The sequence below is a fragment of the Serinus canaria genome, chromosome 1A, assembly GCF_022539315.1.
Source record: "Serinus canaria isolate serCan28SL12 chromosome 1A, serCan2020, whole genome shotgun sequence".
NCBI classification, from domain to species: Eukaryota; Metazoa; Chordata; class Aves; order Passeriformes; family Fringillidae; genus Serinus; species Serinus canaria.
The window spans coordinates 57339523-57355845 of record NC_066314.1 but is presented as its reverse complement, the minus strand read 5'-3'; the positions used below and the strand labels follow the sequence as shown (position 1 = coordinate 57355845).

Sequence of the window (16323 nt, the reverse complement as noted above, 5' to 3'; positions counted from 1 at the left end):
GAGAAGCACTTTTCAGCTGTCTAACAGGTGGAAGAGGCTTGAATGCAGCAAGGCAAAACCAGCAGCAAAACACTAAGTGAAACTGTCCAGCGCAAGTGCACAGATGCTCTCTCATAGTAAATAACTGAAATTAAATAACCAGTGCAGCGCTTGGAAAGGAAGAGAGATTCAAATTGCTCTCGTAGAAATATCCCAAATTCTTAATCAGGGACACTGTAATAATTATGGGAGTATTTATCTGCAAATGTTTGATTAAAAAATTATTGACAGTACCTTAATTCGTATCTGAATGGTTGCAAAGACTGCAGTAACTGTGAAGAGTCCTTCATCCACACCAGTAGGGTGCAATTCCCAGGCCTGATAGGGCAGGTTCAGGTGAGCATCCTGAAGAAGAGCTACTGTATGAAAGTCACCCATACTAAAGGTGATGCTCTTTTCTTCTGCTTCATAGGTTATCTTGCTGATGCCATCAGTTCTCCACCACTGGCCTGGGTGAAGAGGATGGAAAGATGTTCATGGAAGGCTTCTAGCAGTAATGCTGAAGTAAAACAAACCAAAGAAGTAGTAATAAAAAGAAAATGTAAAATCCCCAAATCAATTAACATTCAAGTCCCCAAACTATTTCTGGGCTCCACACTGACCCTTATCTTTACAGCTGGATTTAACAACAGTCCAACTCAGGTATAAATTCCACTATTCAAATTTGAAATTAATTTATGTCTTAAGTTCATACCTGCAGGATCCCATCGGGCTACCACAGGCACTTTAAAATAAATCACATTATCAGGGAGCCCCAGGGTTATCTGTACTGCTTCCTGTGTGCCATCTTCAGCCTGTCCTGGGGAATATGGATACACCTCTAATCCAACATCCAGCAGCTTTGGCAAGAGAGGAAAAGGACAGATAAGGGGTTTATCAGAAAATGCAGGGATTTTTTCTTTGAGTTCATCTAACCACTGCAAAGCTTTTTAACACCCATTTAAAATGGTTTGCCAATACTGCACATTTCCAAGTCCAGCTTTGGAGGCAGTGGAAGAGCAGCTACCACGAGGCCTTGGGCCCTTCCTGTGCTCCTGAAGGCACCCTCAGGGCAGGGCACAGCAGCCATTCCTCACGGATCCCCAGCCTCAGACAGCAGGAGCAGGGGAGGCAAAAGCAGCTGTAATTCCACTGTCCCCACAGTGCCAGAGGGAAGGAGAGGTCACAGGGGCTGGGAATGAACATCCTGGGCCTCTTCCCCTGCCCTCTGGGTTTGGCTTTTTGGGAGTTTTGCTTATTAAAGGTTTCCAGCCTCACAGCGCCATCTGTGGGGTCGGTCAGTGCTAGAGGAAACCAGAATCCAGTGCCCACAGCCCTCAGCCTGGAGGAAGTGAAGAGCCTGGAGCTGAACCAGCAGTGGTTTTTGGTACCACTGTGCTTCCACCTTTCAGACGTGAAAAAACGATTTGCAAACCTTGCCTGGTTAGTTTGCTGTCAGGAATACACATGCAGTGCATCTGACAGCAGTGACAAAGCTCAGGAGCAGCTCCTCAGGGGCACCAGGGCTGATCCCTGTCCTCCCTCACCTCCACCATGGTCCAGTCCCCGACGTCCTGGGCCTGGGGTGGCAGCTGCAGGGCAGAGATGTGGTACACACCCCCCACGGGCACCAGCTGCTCCAAATCCACAACTTGTGCTGCCTCTTCTCTGCCTCCTGGCTCCTCCTGCAGCAGAGCCTCCTCTTCTGGAAAGTTCAGCAGACAGCAGGAGTTCAGCGGGTGCCCAAACTCCCCGACATTGCCCCGAGCCGAGGTTCTCCCTGCGCTGGAAGCGCCTCACTCCGCAGCGCTTCAGCCCCACCTGCTGGGGCTCCTCAGCACTCACTGAACCGGGGACAGGCAGGGCTGGGCAAGGAAAAGCACTTCTGGACTGGGGCTTTGGATTTGTAGCCAGTTCCCAATGCTTTCGGTGGGAATAAGGCTTTACTGACAAAATGAGTCCATCGTTACCCACAGAAGAATTTCACAAGCACAATAATACAGTCGATTCTGGGCAGGTCTAGTAAGATTGTATTGAGAGGAAAAGAAATGAAGCAAATAAAGAGACATATAAAAAATAAGGCACTAAGAAGTAATGTGCTGAAGGTGAAAGACCTGGTAATTAAGAAGAGGAAGAGGATTTAACATGAAACACAATTTTCAGATAACAAAGATAATTATTTTTTTCCTATGCATAATTATGTATGTATCACAAATGTATGAACCTAAGGTTTAATTACTTGGAAAATGTTAGTTAAAGGCAGAAACACTGCAGAAAAATGGCCATAAATATTTTCTTTAAAAAGCCAAACCAGCCCACATAAAACATCACAAAGGATGGTACAGGAGGAGAGGAGTTATTGTTGACAGGAATCAAGAAAAAAGTGTAAAAACAGCTACTGTAATTTTTAGAAAATTTGCTCTGAGATAGTAAGACCATATCAAAAAACTGAGAACACTCTGTAAATTGTCTTCAAGCTTAAAAAAAATTAAAAAAAAAAGTGAAAATGGTGTTAAATTAATGTCAGATTTAGTTACATTCTGCAGAGGTTTTACTCTACTGTATCACACACCACCATAATGTGCTTTTACAGTTATTCTGAACAACAAACTTACCAAGTAGCAAAAAACATTTTAGTGCATTTTATAGTGGTAGCCTACACTTTAACTTGTTTTTTAAAATAATATTACAAAGAAACTATTTATTGTCCCAAGGTAATTTATCTCCTTAACAGAGGTAAAATAAGGGTAAATCCAGAGAAACTGTCACTCTTCTCTGTTGTCGCATTTCTGGTTTTTAACCCTCACTTACCTGGCTCCTTGTTTTGAACTTAGGGTAACTGAGCATCCTCTCATTGCTCTTCTCAAAAGTGATTGAAAGAGTTTGCAAACCATGAGTGTGGCAGAAAAAGCAGTTTTTTCCTTCTTTCCTTATTAAAACATACGAAAAGGCTGGAAAACATTTAGGTATAACTGTGCACCTTCACTTCATCTAAAACTGTGGTAGGGGTTTTCAAAGCCTGACAGAAATAAAATACAACTTCCTCCACATGAGGCCCAAATCCTTTATAGTCTTTTGAAAACCTTGCTTTTAGGGTCTAGTCTGACAACTGGTTTTCTGGACTGTGCTCACTCCAAAGTGTTGTGGGGTGGAGTTTGTTTTTTTACCAGAAGAAAAAAGGTGTAAAGTGGAGCTAAATTATGCTAATAGATGTTTGCAGTTTTTTTATTTAAGTCAGTACCACAAGAAAACTCACTCTTATTAAAGCAAAGGACAACACACAAAGTAATTTATAACTCATGTGGGACACACAAACAGTTTTATTACCTAGAATTAGGCCCTCTCACTTTAAGCACCCATTCAGGTAATACTCAGTACCACCCCACACTACACCAATGCCGACCATGATATGCATTGGAATCATCATTTTCTGAGGAAGTAAAAAACATGATAAACATGTACATAAGCATAAATAATAAACAAATAAAAATAAGTGTGGGGACAAACTCCATTTTCCTATCTGTCCTGTTATCTCTCCACATGATTCAACAATCATTAATAGAAATGCCAACAAAACCCAAATGATATCAAAACATCCCTATATTTATCAGCTTTGCTCCATTCACATGGAGATATTGGAGTGTTTTCATGGACCACGGAATGGCCTGGGTTGGAAAGGACCTTAAAGTCCAGTTCCAGCCCCCTGGGCACCTTCCACTATCCCAGGTTGCTCCAAGCCCCATCCATCCTGGCCTTGGACACTTCCAGGGATGGAGCAGCCACAGCTTCTCTGGGCAATCTGTGCCAGGGCCTTCCCACACTCACAGGGAACAATTTTTAACAGATAAAATAAAGCCTAAGTATTTTTGTAGTGCTGCACATAAAAAATAACCAAATACCTTGTGATTGTGCATCCAAAATGTCTGAATTCTTCTCAGTTTCCTCCTCTGTCTCTTTTTTCTCATCTGTGTTATTGCTGGTCCCTTTCAGTGAGGCAGAACTCTCCTAGACAAAAAGCAAGAGACATTTTTCCATTAGTCAGAGACAAACACAATGAAGAAGAAGGTATCACCTCCTTCAAGGAGGTGATACACAAACCAAGGAGAAGGGATACACAAACATTTGTACCAATCTTGCTACAGCGTCAAGGTTTTAAGAAAATAATTTCTACCTAGCTATCAAAAATATTTTTATTAAAGGTTACTCCCTGATTTGGAACTGGATTTAGAGATAGAGACAAAGTTACTTTATTTCCACAGCAAATTCCATCTTGAGCTCCCTGAGTGCCAAACAAGCATCCAACACTCTTTCAGCAGAGTGTGCACTCAAAACTTGTGCTTTTTGCTGATTTTACAGTCAGCAGTGGCACAAAGTAAAATGCAAGTCGAGGCTGAATCCAAACCAACACTGAAACTGAGCCAGACCCCCATCTGCAGCTTTGGCCTATGCCTGGCCCAGGATATTTATTCCCTTTCACACTGTATTTCACTATATTTACACAGAGCAATGTGGGGGAGCTCAAGGTACAGCCAGACAGGAGGATGCTGAGAAACATCCCCTGGATTTCCAGACAAATATCTAACGCAGACAGGGATTCATCCATGCCACAGCAAACTCCTCCGGAGGCACAGCACCTTCTGTGCCCTGGCTGTGCCTGCCAGCATGTGGGAAGAACACACATCTCCTCAAACAGGACAGGAGGTGAGAGGACAGAAGCTGAGAGAAGTGGAGCCTTCAGAGGGAAGAGGAAAATTCACAAAATGGATTGAGAGAAAGAGCGCCAAAACCTGGGAAAGAAAAAGAGAGGGAATAAAATGAAGCAGCTTAAAGAAAGTCTGAGAAATGTAGGTGAAAAGTGCCAAAAGATAAGATTTGTCATACAAGAAAGAAAAAAAGGAACCAAGAGAAGCAGGATTTCAAGCACTGATTCATTACAAAGTTGTTGGGGACAGAAAAGGAGAAAAGCTATGATCATGAACAGAGGTTCAATCCCCATTTGATCCCAGAATGGATCCCAGAATTTATTCACTTAAGAGCCAACTCTTAAGGATCTCAAGGATCCTTGAGGGTCCCTTTCAACTTGCATTATCCCATGAAATTGCTCCAAACATAGTAAGAAGGCCTAAAACTTTATGTTTTGTCAGTTATTTCTGCATAATTTTAGGTAGAGAACACAGGGCATTTATCTGAAAGTCACAGGTGATACACAGAGTGAAAACCCCAAATGAAGTATGGCCAACACAAAACCAAGCAACCTCCATCACACCTAAAGCCAACATATTCCATGGAAGAGAGCTGAGGAAGAGGACAGGCCACCAGAAATTGTATTTGAAAAGGCTCTAACAGCAAAGGGTCAGCACACAGATATGGAGCAGCCAGGCACCTGCACAGCCAACACCTGCTGAACTCTGAATCTTAGTCTGCACGCTGCAAATTTCCCTGAAATTGGACTCCTGCAGGGATTTTGTGGGGCTGTCATTTTTCCAGCAGCAGAATCCATTCATCTGTATATATGCTAGGGATTTATAGAAATATCTCACAATGGCACTTCATGCTTGATCCTACTTTTAAACCACCAAAAGCCAACTGCACACCCTGTCCAAACTTCCCTTTCTACTTTCCATCTTTCCATTCCCTTGAGAAGATCTGACACTGTTGACACAAGCTGCCTTTTCCTATGAAACATTAAAGAATTTGGCTGTCCTGCACAGGACACTGTGACTAAGCCTGAAGTTTACAAGAGCAGTGTAGGGTATCCTTTGAGGAGGTTTTTACCCACCTTTCTTCCCTTAGAACCCATTTCTTCTGCAGCAGGCACACTGGGCTCTTCCCTGCCTTTCTCCTCCTCTTCTCCTGGTTCTTGCCCAATGTCTTCTGGATGCTCAGCTAACTCCATGCTGTCTGAGGCCCCTGGCCTTGGCAGCCCTTGGCACTGCACCCACAGGGGAGACAGGTGGTCGTAGCTGGTGTGCAGCACGCGAACTGCCACACTGCTCAGAGCCAGGGATAAGGGCAGCTCAAAGCCGTGCCCTGCATCCTGGAACACGTGGTCCTTGAACCTGGCAAGGGCAGGGACACAGCAACAGGGCCTGGTGAGATTGGCAGCACTTCATTTGGTGCTTCCTCACAAATGGTCAAATCTCTTCTGGGATTTGTTGCAGTGTCTGAGAAATGCTGTGGGATGGCACAGTGCTTGTGCTGGATGTCTGTAAGACCCTCCAGCAAAGCCACAGCTGCATCAAGGGGATCAGAAGTTTCAAAAGTAAGTCTTGAGAGGATGACAAAGAGGCAGGATCAGATGGCAGCTCTTCTAGAAACTACATTCCTGGTAAAACTGACTAATTTATTGGGAAAATCCCTGCACAGCTGTCTGTGTTACATCACTCTCAGTGCCTTTCAAAATAATTCAAATAATACTTACTTTTGAACAAGATAAGCCAGCCACAAGTTCTAAAAATCTTCTAGTAAAGCAACACCTAGCTTTTAATTATTGGTTGAATATTTTAAGTGAATCTTTCTGCTGGCCAAAAGGCTTTAACACTTAACCCATATGGGGTTTTCCTGCAGGCCAGTCTGACACTGCTCAGCACCCACCCTTCTACTTATCTTAACAAAACTCACAGCAACAGGTCCTTAGTCACGCTGAAGTCCTTTTAATAACATTCCTTACATTTATGGAGTGGGAGTAGGAAGTCTGCACAAAAATCTCATTTTGAAAATGTACCATTTATATGGTAATCTATTAAAACCACAAAACCTAGATTCAGAAATGATAGTGCATCCCAGGCTCTAAAGTATTTTCTCTAATTGAGAACAAAGTATCATTCACTGCTTTGCAAGTAACTGGAACAATTTAGAAAATAATAAATGCATCAGCAAAAAACACTGCTTCTAGAGGAATTTCAATTCTCTGCGTGAGCTTTACTGTTTTTCTACCAAATTTCTTCTGGCAGTGACAGGGTTCTGCTGCTGCATTTTAAGAAAGAAATTTATATATCTCTAAACCACTCATTAGCAGCAGCCAGCACTGAGAGTGTGCAGAACGGATGCTATTCAACAACAACAAAAAAGATTATGAGAAATTGATTCTTAGCGTTTACTCAACAAAGCCAGGCCTCATTTCAAATTAATAATTTCAGTGTGCCGTACCTTACTTTCTTCTTCAGATTGGCCCAAATACAGAAAGTAACGTTTTTATCCTTTAGGACTGTGTGCATATTCCCAGTTTCAGAATCTTCATACATACTAGCTATCTACAAAGAAAAAAGCTAATTAAATTTATTTCACTTTGATTTACCTACATTTACTTAAATAAAAAAATACATGTAAGAATGAAAAGACACCAGACCAAGCCCAGCTGTGTTGTATTTATATATTAAAGCACAACAGTTATAAACTCAAATCTGTTGCTTAAAATTTGAACTACATTGCTTTTTTTTCTCTGACTTCATAAATTCTGTGAGCCAAGTACTGCCAAATATGGGTTCTTCCATTATTTCCCTAATTCTCAGGATAAATTATAAAAACAAACAAAAAAAGGATTTACAGAGCAATAATGGACTCCTACCCCAGATACACTGTACAGATTATTTTATCATTTGGGCAGCATCAAACTTGTGAAATACTGATTCTATTGGGAGCTTAATCCTAAATTCAGTAAACAAGAATTCAACATTTCTTAATTTGCAGGGGGTTTTGACTGTGCACATACAACTAGTTCATTATTTCACTAATACTCCTTTGCTAAACATACTTCATATATGTGATTAATATTCTTGAAATAGCAAGGTCACTACCTACACATGCAGCTCAGAAAACTGGCTCTCCAGCACAATTTCATTTTCTTGTTTGAGTACTCTTCACCTTTCCCAAGATCTTAGTTTCAAAAATATTTTAATTACAAGAACTTGTATTAAAAAAATGTGTACAAGGCAACCTTATGAGTTGCTTTTCACATCAAGAATTTTTTGGTACAGTCAAAAAATTTTATACAACACCTCTTGTTTTCATCATCCCCAAGTCTCACCCAGTTTCCCCAAATTTCCCAGTAGTTTATTCTTGGCTGACTTAATGATGAGATTTTCCACTGTAAAATTCAGATTTTCAGGAGGTTTGAGTAATTACCAAGTCTGGTGAGTGCTATAAACATGAATTGGAAATTCAGACTCATCTCTGTGACAGTTTAGGACCAAGCAGAGCCAACCACCATTAAAGGACCACTTGGTGTTAACTTACGTGCACAACTCACAGCTTTGAAGCAGTAAATCTCACTCACTTTGAGCAGGTTCTGGGTAGCATCATTGTACTTCTGGTGAAGCAGATCCTGCAGCTGAAGAATAACTTCCTGGTACTGGTCTCGTTGTGTGTCTGTGATCTCTTCTGGTGCTGCCTCCAACAGAAGAAACTCCAACTTCTCAATCAACTAGAAAACATATTATGGGAGAAATATCTGTTTTGACACCATTCTTAACATATTGTGTGTTCTGTCATAAAAAATGAGGCAAACCTATTTCCTTTGCACCTAAACAAATTTTGGTCATAAAAATAACCATTTTTTTTTATAGACAGATAAGAAATCTAACTCAGAATCAAACCAACCCAATGAAACCTGTATTCCACATGCAAATTTCCCCCCCAGTTTCCAGAAGACCCCATTTAACTTTCTGAAAAACACCATAAAGTCAGCATAAATGAAAAAAAAATCCTAAATTTACAGAGCAGGCACAGATTGCTAAAAATTGCTTCACAAGCTATCAATGGCTGGTGACTTCTGTTGGTAAAAATCAAATCTGGGAACTTTTGCTCTTACATGACATTTTACTGGCTCAATGTTACAAAATGATTGTTGTCCACCAAAGCATTTATATCTGACATGAGCTTGTATGCTCTGGCTTAAAATGGAAGGGAATATGGGTGTTGGAATGCTAGACCTCAGTGTAAGAAACACAGCACACAAGTCCCTTAAATGCATATTGAAAGTCAATACAGGGTTAACAATAGATCTCTAATTTAAGAAAAATTGAAGAAAAACTTCTAGGTGTTGAAGGTCTTTCACTCTTTGGCCATGAAAAATGGGAAAATAGAATTAGAGAGAGCTGTTAAGGATGTGTTAAGCTTAAAGTTAAATACACCATTTTAACACTTACATTTAGCACCACTTCCTTCTTCTCCATCACAAGCTGAACATCCACATCTTGGTCATCACGCCACAAGCTCATGAAAGTGTTGATCTCCTGAGGTACAGTGGGGTCAGGAGTCCCATCACAGCTGAGGTAGTGCTCCCACTGCAGGAGAGTTCAGAGAAAAGTGGATACAGGTGTGCTGCACATTGCTATTACAAGAAAAAGGAGGATTCTGAAAGACAAATACAGTATAGTGACAAATTCACACCTGCATCTAAACAGGATTCTAACACCACCTGGTTCATTATCCCTATGCCAGGAAAAAAAGGTTTACTTTGATATTAATGTGTTAAGATGCTTCTGCCCACCTCACACTTGTTTATACCTCTTAATCAGAGGGTTCTGTTCTGTTCCACAAATGCAATGAACTGAGTACCTGCCACAAGGGAGGGGCTGGAAGAATAAAATGACTGAGAACAGAAATGAGGAAGGTGCAGGTGGAAGAGGCAGGTGGGTCTCAGATCAGAGTCTGCCAAGAAAACTGAAAATTCCTACACTGGCAAATAAAGTTGATTAAGAGCCTCTACTGTAACACATCTACTCCTCCTTTCTCTGCCTCTGAGGGAGACTTCCTCTCCCTTACCAGCATCAATTCTCCTGTCGCAGAAACCTCTGGTAGGAGTGTGAAATCCTAGATTAGGGCTTTTTAAAAATAATTTTATTTTCAAATCAATTCTTGGTCATCCCTATAAGAGATGGAAAGAAAAAATCAGTGGCAGACTAAACCTACTTAATGCCAAACATAAGCCTAACACTGGCTCATGGGATCAATTTATCACCCATAATAGAATTTTTTTCATTCATAGAATAGGACATTAAGAAAACACTGCCCCCCTGTTTGCTGTGAAGATGAAATGCTACTGAAAACTACTGAAAACTGCATTGCAAAGGAAAATATATCTTTTAAAGCAAAAGCACTTACTTATAGGATTGCATTCCCAACCAGTTCCACCAGCATTCCCACTGACTTCAAACAAAGCAACAATAGGGGAGTACTGAGTGCACTGGAAACTCCTATATAGAAGACTGATCAATTTTCAATAGTAAGGCATCTGATTTCTTTTTTTTACATCTTTGCACTTAAAAGAGAGCTTCACTTTTATCATCACATTCTTAGAAGTAACAGCACTTTTTTTGAGAAAAAGGGTAAATTTCATGGTAAATTGTAAATGCATGTCTTCATCTAAACTGAAATTGTTCAGAAATAGATGTAGGAACTCAGTATTTGGTATTATATATTTGATGCTAAATAATCTTAAGAACTCAGTATTTGGTATTATATATTTGATGCTAAATAATCTTAACAACAGACTAAAAGAAACTCTGGTATTTCCCATAATCTATTAGTGTTTTATCAGTCTTATTTTAAAATCAATAGTTCTAGTTTGTCAAAAACATCCACAACAACAGCTGGCAATGATCACAAGCTGCAACAGGGAAATGCCAATTGCCTTCAGAGAAAAATGGTTATAGTGAGAGTGGTAAAGCTGTCAAAGATGCTGTGGTACCTCCAACTTTTAAATATTTCAAAACCCAACTGAGCACCTTGATTTAACTTCAGACTTTGCCCTGCTTGGAGCAGGAGGTTGAACTGCAGGAATTTCAGAAGTTCTCTCTAACATGATTTATCCAACATGATCGTGGAGTTGTTCTGCAGACTTTAACGGGATTAAGCAATACACAAGACAAAGACAAAATCCTAATATCCTACAGTCCTTGTGTCCACAGGACTGTGGGATATTAAACCTTTGGTTCCTTACCTGATCAAATGTCCTTATCAGACTGAGTGATGTGTCTGCAGGATTCTCAAGAGTGAAATCTACTGTATTTCCAAACTTTACCACGTCAAATTGAACTTGACAGGTACATAATGCCATTGGGTGATGACACAACCACCAAGGATGTCACCCTAAACTGCAGACATCAACTTTAAGCTGCATTTTCAGATGTTTCCAGCCCTGACCTGGGTTTGTGCCACATCCTTCAAAAATCTGGCAAACCTCTCTCTCTGAATGATGACCTGTGATATCCAGGAGCCACTGAAACAAATGCTCTACAGAACTTTTTTTAAAGCCCTGGCAGAATTTTTTTGGTGAAATGGTTAAAAGCAGAATGAATTAAAGAAATAAAAGAGGAAGAATAGGTAGCAGAATATCTGAAATTACAATTCCTTGTGACTGTTGGGGTAAGGTGTGGGGCATTGATACTTTGATCACCAAACAGGCTCCTCCTTGCCCACATTTCTTTTCTGTGTGCTCCAAAGTAAAGAAGATAAGAGAGTGAGCATGGCCTGTCACTGCTTTGAGAAGGAATTCAAAATGCTGTCATAGCACACACCTGCATTCTAGAACCGGAAGCTCCTGAAGTCTCTTCCAAATCTCTGGGCAGATTTTGCCAAGAAAGCTTACCTTGGCTTGTTTTCTGTAATCCATTTTCCACTGCTGTGCAGAAAGAAACTTCTGTTGCAGTGAATGAAGTTCTGCTAGTTCAGACTGCCTTTCTCCTTGATACTGTTAAAAAAATACATATATCAAACAGAGCAGTTAAATATTTGGCTTATTTCTTACAATTATTTTACATAGAAGAAACAAATTGGGGATATTTGAATGAGTTCTTATTTAAACAAATCCAAACACTGAAAACTTGCTTTTTTTATGAAACATCCAATTGAGAAGACTGCAGTAGTTTGCAATACGTTATTGTCATTACAGTAGCTGCTGAGCCACATGATAAATATAATGTGACATATGATTGCAATTTCTCACTTCAACTGTTTCCATATCAGCACCCTGGAGCCAGCTCTAACGGGAGTTGCTAAAAAAATGTAAGCATAATTTAGAAAAGACATGCAAGATTTTTTTTTCCCTTTTAGTTTCTATTATTTTAAGGCCATTTCCTCCCTAGGAAGAAAAAAAAGTATTCTGTGAAGTACAAGAGGAGTAGACAAGAGTGACTAAAAAAAATTAGTTTGTTGTAAATCTCTTTTTTTTTTTTCTTTTTAAACACAAAAATATTTATCTATTACCAATCACTTTTTCTTCTGAATGCCAGACAGGTCAGAAAATAAATATACATAGTCTAATACACACATATATATACACAAATACAAATCACTGTATCTGCCAGAACAGAGAACCAATTAAGGAATTTGTACCAAATATCCTCATGGGAAATATGAAAAATACATTCAATTGAAAGCACAATGGAAATGGGAAATAAAAAAAAAGGCGTTTAACCAAACTTAAGAAACACATATGACAAAAGGCAATGTATTTAAATTTATCAAAACTGGAAAATTTCCTCTATATTGTTCCCAACAATAAGTGCATAAGGAAATGAATTCCTATAAATCACTGGTGGTTTATAGGCCTTGTCTCAAGTTTAGAAATAGGATTAGATTTTTTCATTGAGTAAAAGACTAACCTTTGCCTCAAGCTTTTCCAAGCGCTCTTGATACAGTCTCTCCCTTTCAAGTCTTTCTTCTTCTTCTTGTTGAGCTCGTAATAGGGCTTCAGCTGAGGATTGGGAAAGAGATCAAGGGCATAACTATGCTTTCCTAAATAAAATCTAAGAACTTATCTGGTAACCAGCTGTGATGATAAAACCACTATAAAATGAGCAGCATAAGTGTTTATGTTTCACTGCACAGAAATCTCCCATATGAAGACTGATCCAAATTAATTTGAATATTACTAAAACACTGTCTCTGGCACTGCCCCATCAGTCTGCGAGTGCTCTCTCCATGTACAGCTTCAATGGACACAGGTTCTCAATCCAAAGTCTTGAGTGAAACTCAGTGCTTTAATCTCAAATTCCTTTTCTTCTTTCCTACAATGTCAATTTTACAGCTGTTTTTTCATTGAAATCTACTTCAGGATCTGCTACTCCACAGTTCTTTCTTCTCTTTGCTGCCATAGGGACTAGAAAATTAGAGAGGATATGAAAACTTAAACTGATTCAACCTCTAAGCCTTCAGCCCAAGAAAGCACAGCCTGTGTGCCATCCAGATGTTCCCAAACAGTGACTTGATGTCATCACCTCCAAGTAAATTGTGTCAAGCGTGTGCTGCACTGAGGCAAGAGCAGCAGCAGCTCCCAAATCTGCCTGTGCCCACCTGAGCTTCCACTCCCACCACAAAAGCTTACCAGTGACTAGCAATCACTGACTGGCAGTCACAGCCTGCCCAAGCCCCCACCAGGATGGATTAACGGCAAGTTAATTCTTTCCCAACTTCCTAATTGCAGTAGGAATAACTAGAGAAGAGAGTATTGCTCTGATAGGGAAGTGAGGTGCAGCACCAAGGAACAGGGAGTTTGGCCCACACCAGGAAAGAGGGAAGAGCATTTCCATTTGTGAAACAGAGACAGCAATTCACATCTAGTTCAGGGCATTACCTTCTGCCCATTTATTTAAAATTAACAATTTGTCCATCACATTCCCTCAAAATGAAGGCCACAGTACCTTTCAGCCTCGCTTCCTTTCCTTTCTTTGACTTTCCATTTTTGCCATTGAATTTCATGTTTGCAATAAGGGAGAGGAAAACAAATGTCAGTATTATTTTAATACAGTCTGCCAGTTCTATAACTCTATAACTTTGCCCTTCCAATGTGATCCCTCAATTAAGATTTTAGATTCCCTAGACAGCCAATGAAGGCCCCAGAATAGCACATTCTGGACTAAATTTTTTTCTTCTCTTTTTTATGATAAGGTCTTAAAATTAATGCATTTTTCTATGCTAGACATTCCCAAACACCGCCACAACACGAGAGTATTAAAGTCTTTTGGTTTAATGTAGAAATTGAATAGTAGGCAGATCTGCTAAGAAAGTAGATGCTACAACTTCAAACATTGTAGGAAATACTGGAAAATGTGTTTTGGGACAAGCCTGGCATTTAGAAGCATCTAGTTTCGCAAGACAAAACAGCAAAGAGGTCTCTTTTCTGTTAGAAAATCTCACTCCAGACAGTTCACTGCTCACCTCCAGCATAATCCTCGAGTAACTATATTTTAAATTTGAGGTTCTCAGAAATTATCTGACCACCGTTCCTTCTCCACACACACTTATTTCACACTTTGATTTCAACTATCACACATTCAGATATAAATAACTACTTGTTCACTTCAAACTACTTGGCATGGCAATAAATACATTAGCATAAATATATATATAAATGCTACTTTGAGTATAGAGATTGTCATGAAGCTGGGACAAACACAATGGTGACAATTAAGAGTCACCAGAGTCTGAGTGCATCTTATTGCATTTGGTACCAAAGCATTCATTTGCAAAATTATCCCAAAATAGAGTCAGTAAAACTCACACTTCTACCCATTAGGATTTCAGGGAAGAATTTGTTCTTTTCACTTTGATAAATAAATAAATAGACAAATAAATAAACAAACTGAAAATGGAAAACCTGCTTGTTTCAATTACTTGAAATCAAGTTTTAGTGAACTTCTTTTCACATTCCTATGACTTAACAGAGCACTGAGAAGAGTGAGATGCACAGGTGGGGAGGGGTAGATAAATTAATTATCACTGAAGTAAGAATAACCCACAGGACCAATTTCTGCAACCCAACTTCCCATGGATTTCTGCCTGTGTCCCTTCACCCCCCTTATTCTGTGTTTAGCCTATGGCTCAAGTAACAGAATCCCAGAAGCATTCAGGTTGGAAAAGACCTCCAAGATCATCAAGTCCAAGCTGTGCCCAATCCCCACCTTGTCCCCCAGCCCAGAGCACTGAGTGCCATGCCTAGGGATGGCGACTCCAAACTTCCCTCAGCAGCCCCTTCCAATCTTGACAAACCTTTTGTGATGAAATTTCTGCTGATATCCAACCTGACCCTCCCCTGGCACACCTTGAGGCCGCTCCTCACATCCTGCCCCTTATTCCCTGGGAGCAGAGCCATATTTCCCCCGGCTGTCCCCTCCTGTCAGCGAGTTGTGCAGAGCCAGAAGGTCCCTCCAGAGCCTCCTTTTCTCCAGGCTCACCCCACCTCCGCCCTCCCCCCCCCCCCGCCCCCCAAGCTGTACCTGGCGCTCCAGCCCCCTGCCCAGCTCCCTTCCCTTCTCTGGACACGCTCCAGCCCCTCAATGTCCATCTTGCAGTGAGAGGCCAAGAACTGGACATAGCACTCGAAGTGTGGCCCCACCAGAGCCCAGGGGACATTCACTGCCCTGGTCCTGCTGCCACCTCTCGGCTGGGACAGAGCCAGGACACGCCTCTCTGCCTGGACACCCGTTGCCAAGCCACACAAGCGGTGGCTGCGCTGGCCATGCTCCCTCCAGCAGCGCTGCACGAACATTTGGCTTCCCTGCTAAAGGCACAAAAGCTCGGTGTCCTGGAGACGCCTCTTCCTCCTTCAGATTCATTAACCCTGGCCAGCTGCCTCAGGAAAAAAACCAAAAATCGGATAAAAAAACCCAAACCCAACAGTGAACTACCGTGTGTTTCCGCCTACCTACCTTTTTTTTCGGGGCCTAAAAGATCATAAGGGGAAAAAAAAAGGAAAGGGAACATGAGAAAACAATGTATCAGCTAGAAAGGAATAATTAGAAAAACAGTATTATTCTGTTAAAATGGGATGTGATCATCTGTTGAAAACTATAATGACAAGAATTTCAATACTACAGAAAATTAGCCACTAATACACGACTCCTGGAATGAAGTTTTTTACTACGGAGCCATTCTGGCAACAAACTGTGAGCCACCTCCCGGCTGGTTCCACAGGGAGCACCCACAGCAGCAATGCACAGAGCAAGGACTCACACTGGGGCTCACAGATCACGCATCCTTCGGGTGCTTCTTTCAGCCTCAAAGCCTTTCTCCCACCTCCTGACACTTCGGCAGCTAACAAGGAACACCCCGCTTTACTCCACCACCTCATCCTTCCCCATCCCACCATGTAACCCGTACCCCAGGCCCCTTCCCCGCCCCACCATGTCCTGCCGCGGGTGGCGGTGCCCGTGTCCCTCAGGACGTGATCCCGCCGCGGGTGGCGGTGCCCGTGTCCCTCAGGACGTGATCCCGCCGCGGGTGGCGGTGCCCGTGTCCCTCAGGACGTGATCCCGCCGCGGGTGGCGGTGCCGGCGTCCCTCAGGACGCCGGAGCCCGTGGCGG

At 41.4% G+C, this 16323-nt stretch overlaps 1 protein-coding gene across 3 annotated transcripts in view; it reads right to left on the bottom strand.

Moving 5' to 3' along the window:
• Window positions 1-16323, bottom strand: part of DNAI7 (dynein axonemal intermediate chain 7) — a 19223-nt gene extending 2900 nt beyond the window's left edge. Inside the window, exons 1-13 of one of the 3 annotated variants that reach the window (XM_050969886.1) lie at window positions 16143-16323; window positions 15669-15683; window positions 13662-13692; window positions 12624-12715; window positions 11609-11710; window positions 9165-9302; window positions 8294-8440; window positions 7168-7271; window positions 5798-6077; window positions 3918-4023; window positions 1566-1723; window positions 734-878; window positions 274-488 (exon numbers count right to left, since the gene is read on the bottom strand). In XM_050969886.1, coding sequence (XP_050825843.1) covers window positions 274-488; window positions 734-878; window positions 1566-1723; window positions 3918-4023; window positions 5798-6077; window positions 7168-7271; window positions 8294-8440; window positions 9165-9302; window positions 11609-11710; window positions 12624-12715; window positions 13662-13692; window positions 15669-15683; window positions 16143-16145 — 1536 coding nt within the window. In that variant the 5' untranslated portion in view covers window positions 16146-16323. Of the gene's footprint in view, window positions 1-273; window positions 489-733; window positions 879-1565; window positions 1724-3917; window positions 4024-5797; window positions 6078-7167; window positions 7272-8293; window positions 8441-9164; window positions 9373-11608; window positions 11711-12623; window positions 12716-13661; window positions 15206-15668; window positions 16119-16142 lie in introns of those variants that run through there. The other 2 variants (XM_050969887.1, XM_050969885.1) reach the window with 2 other exon arrangements.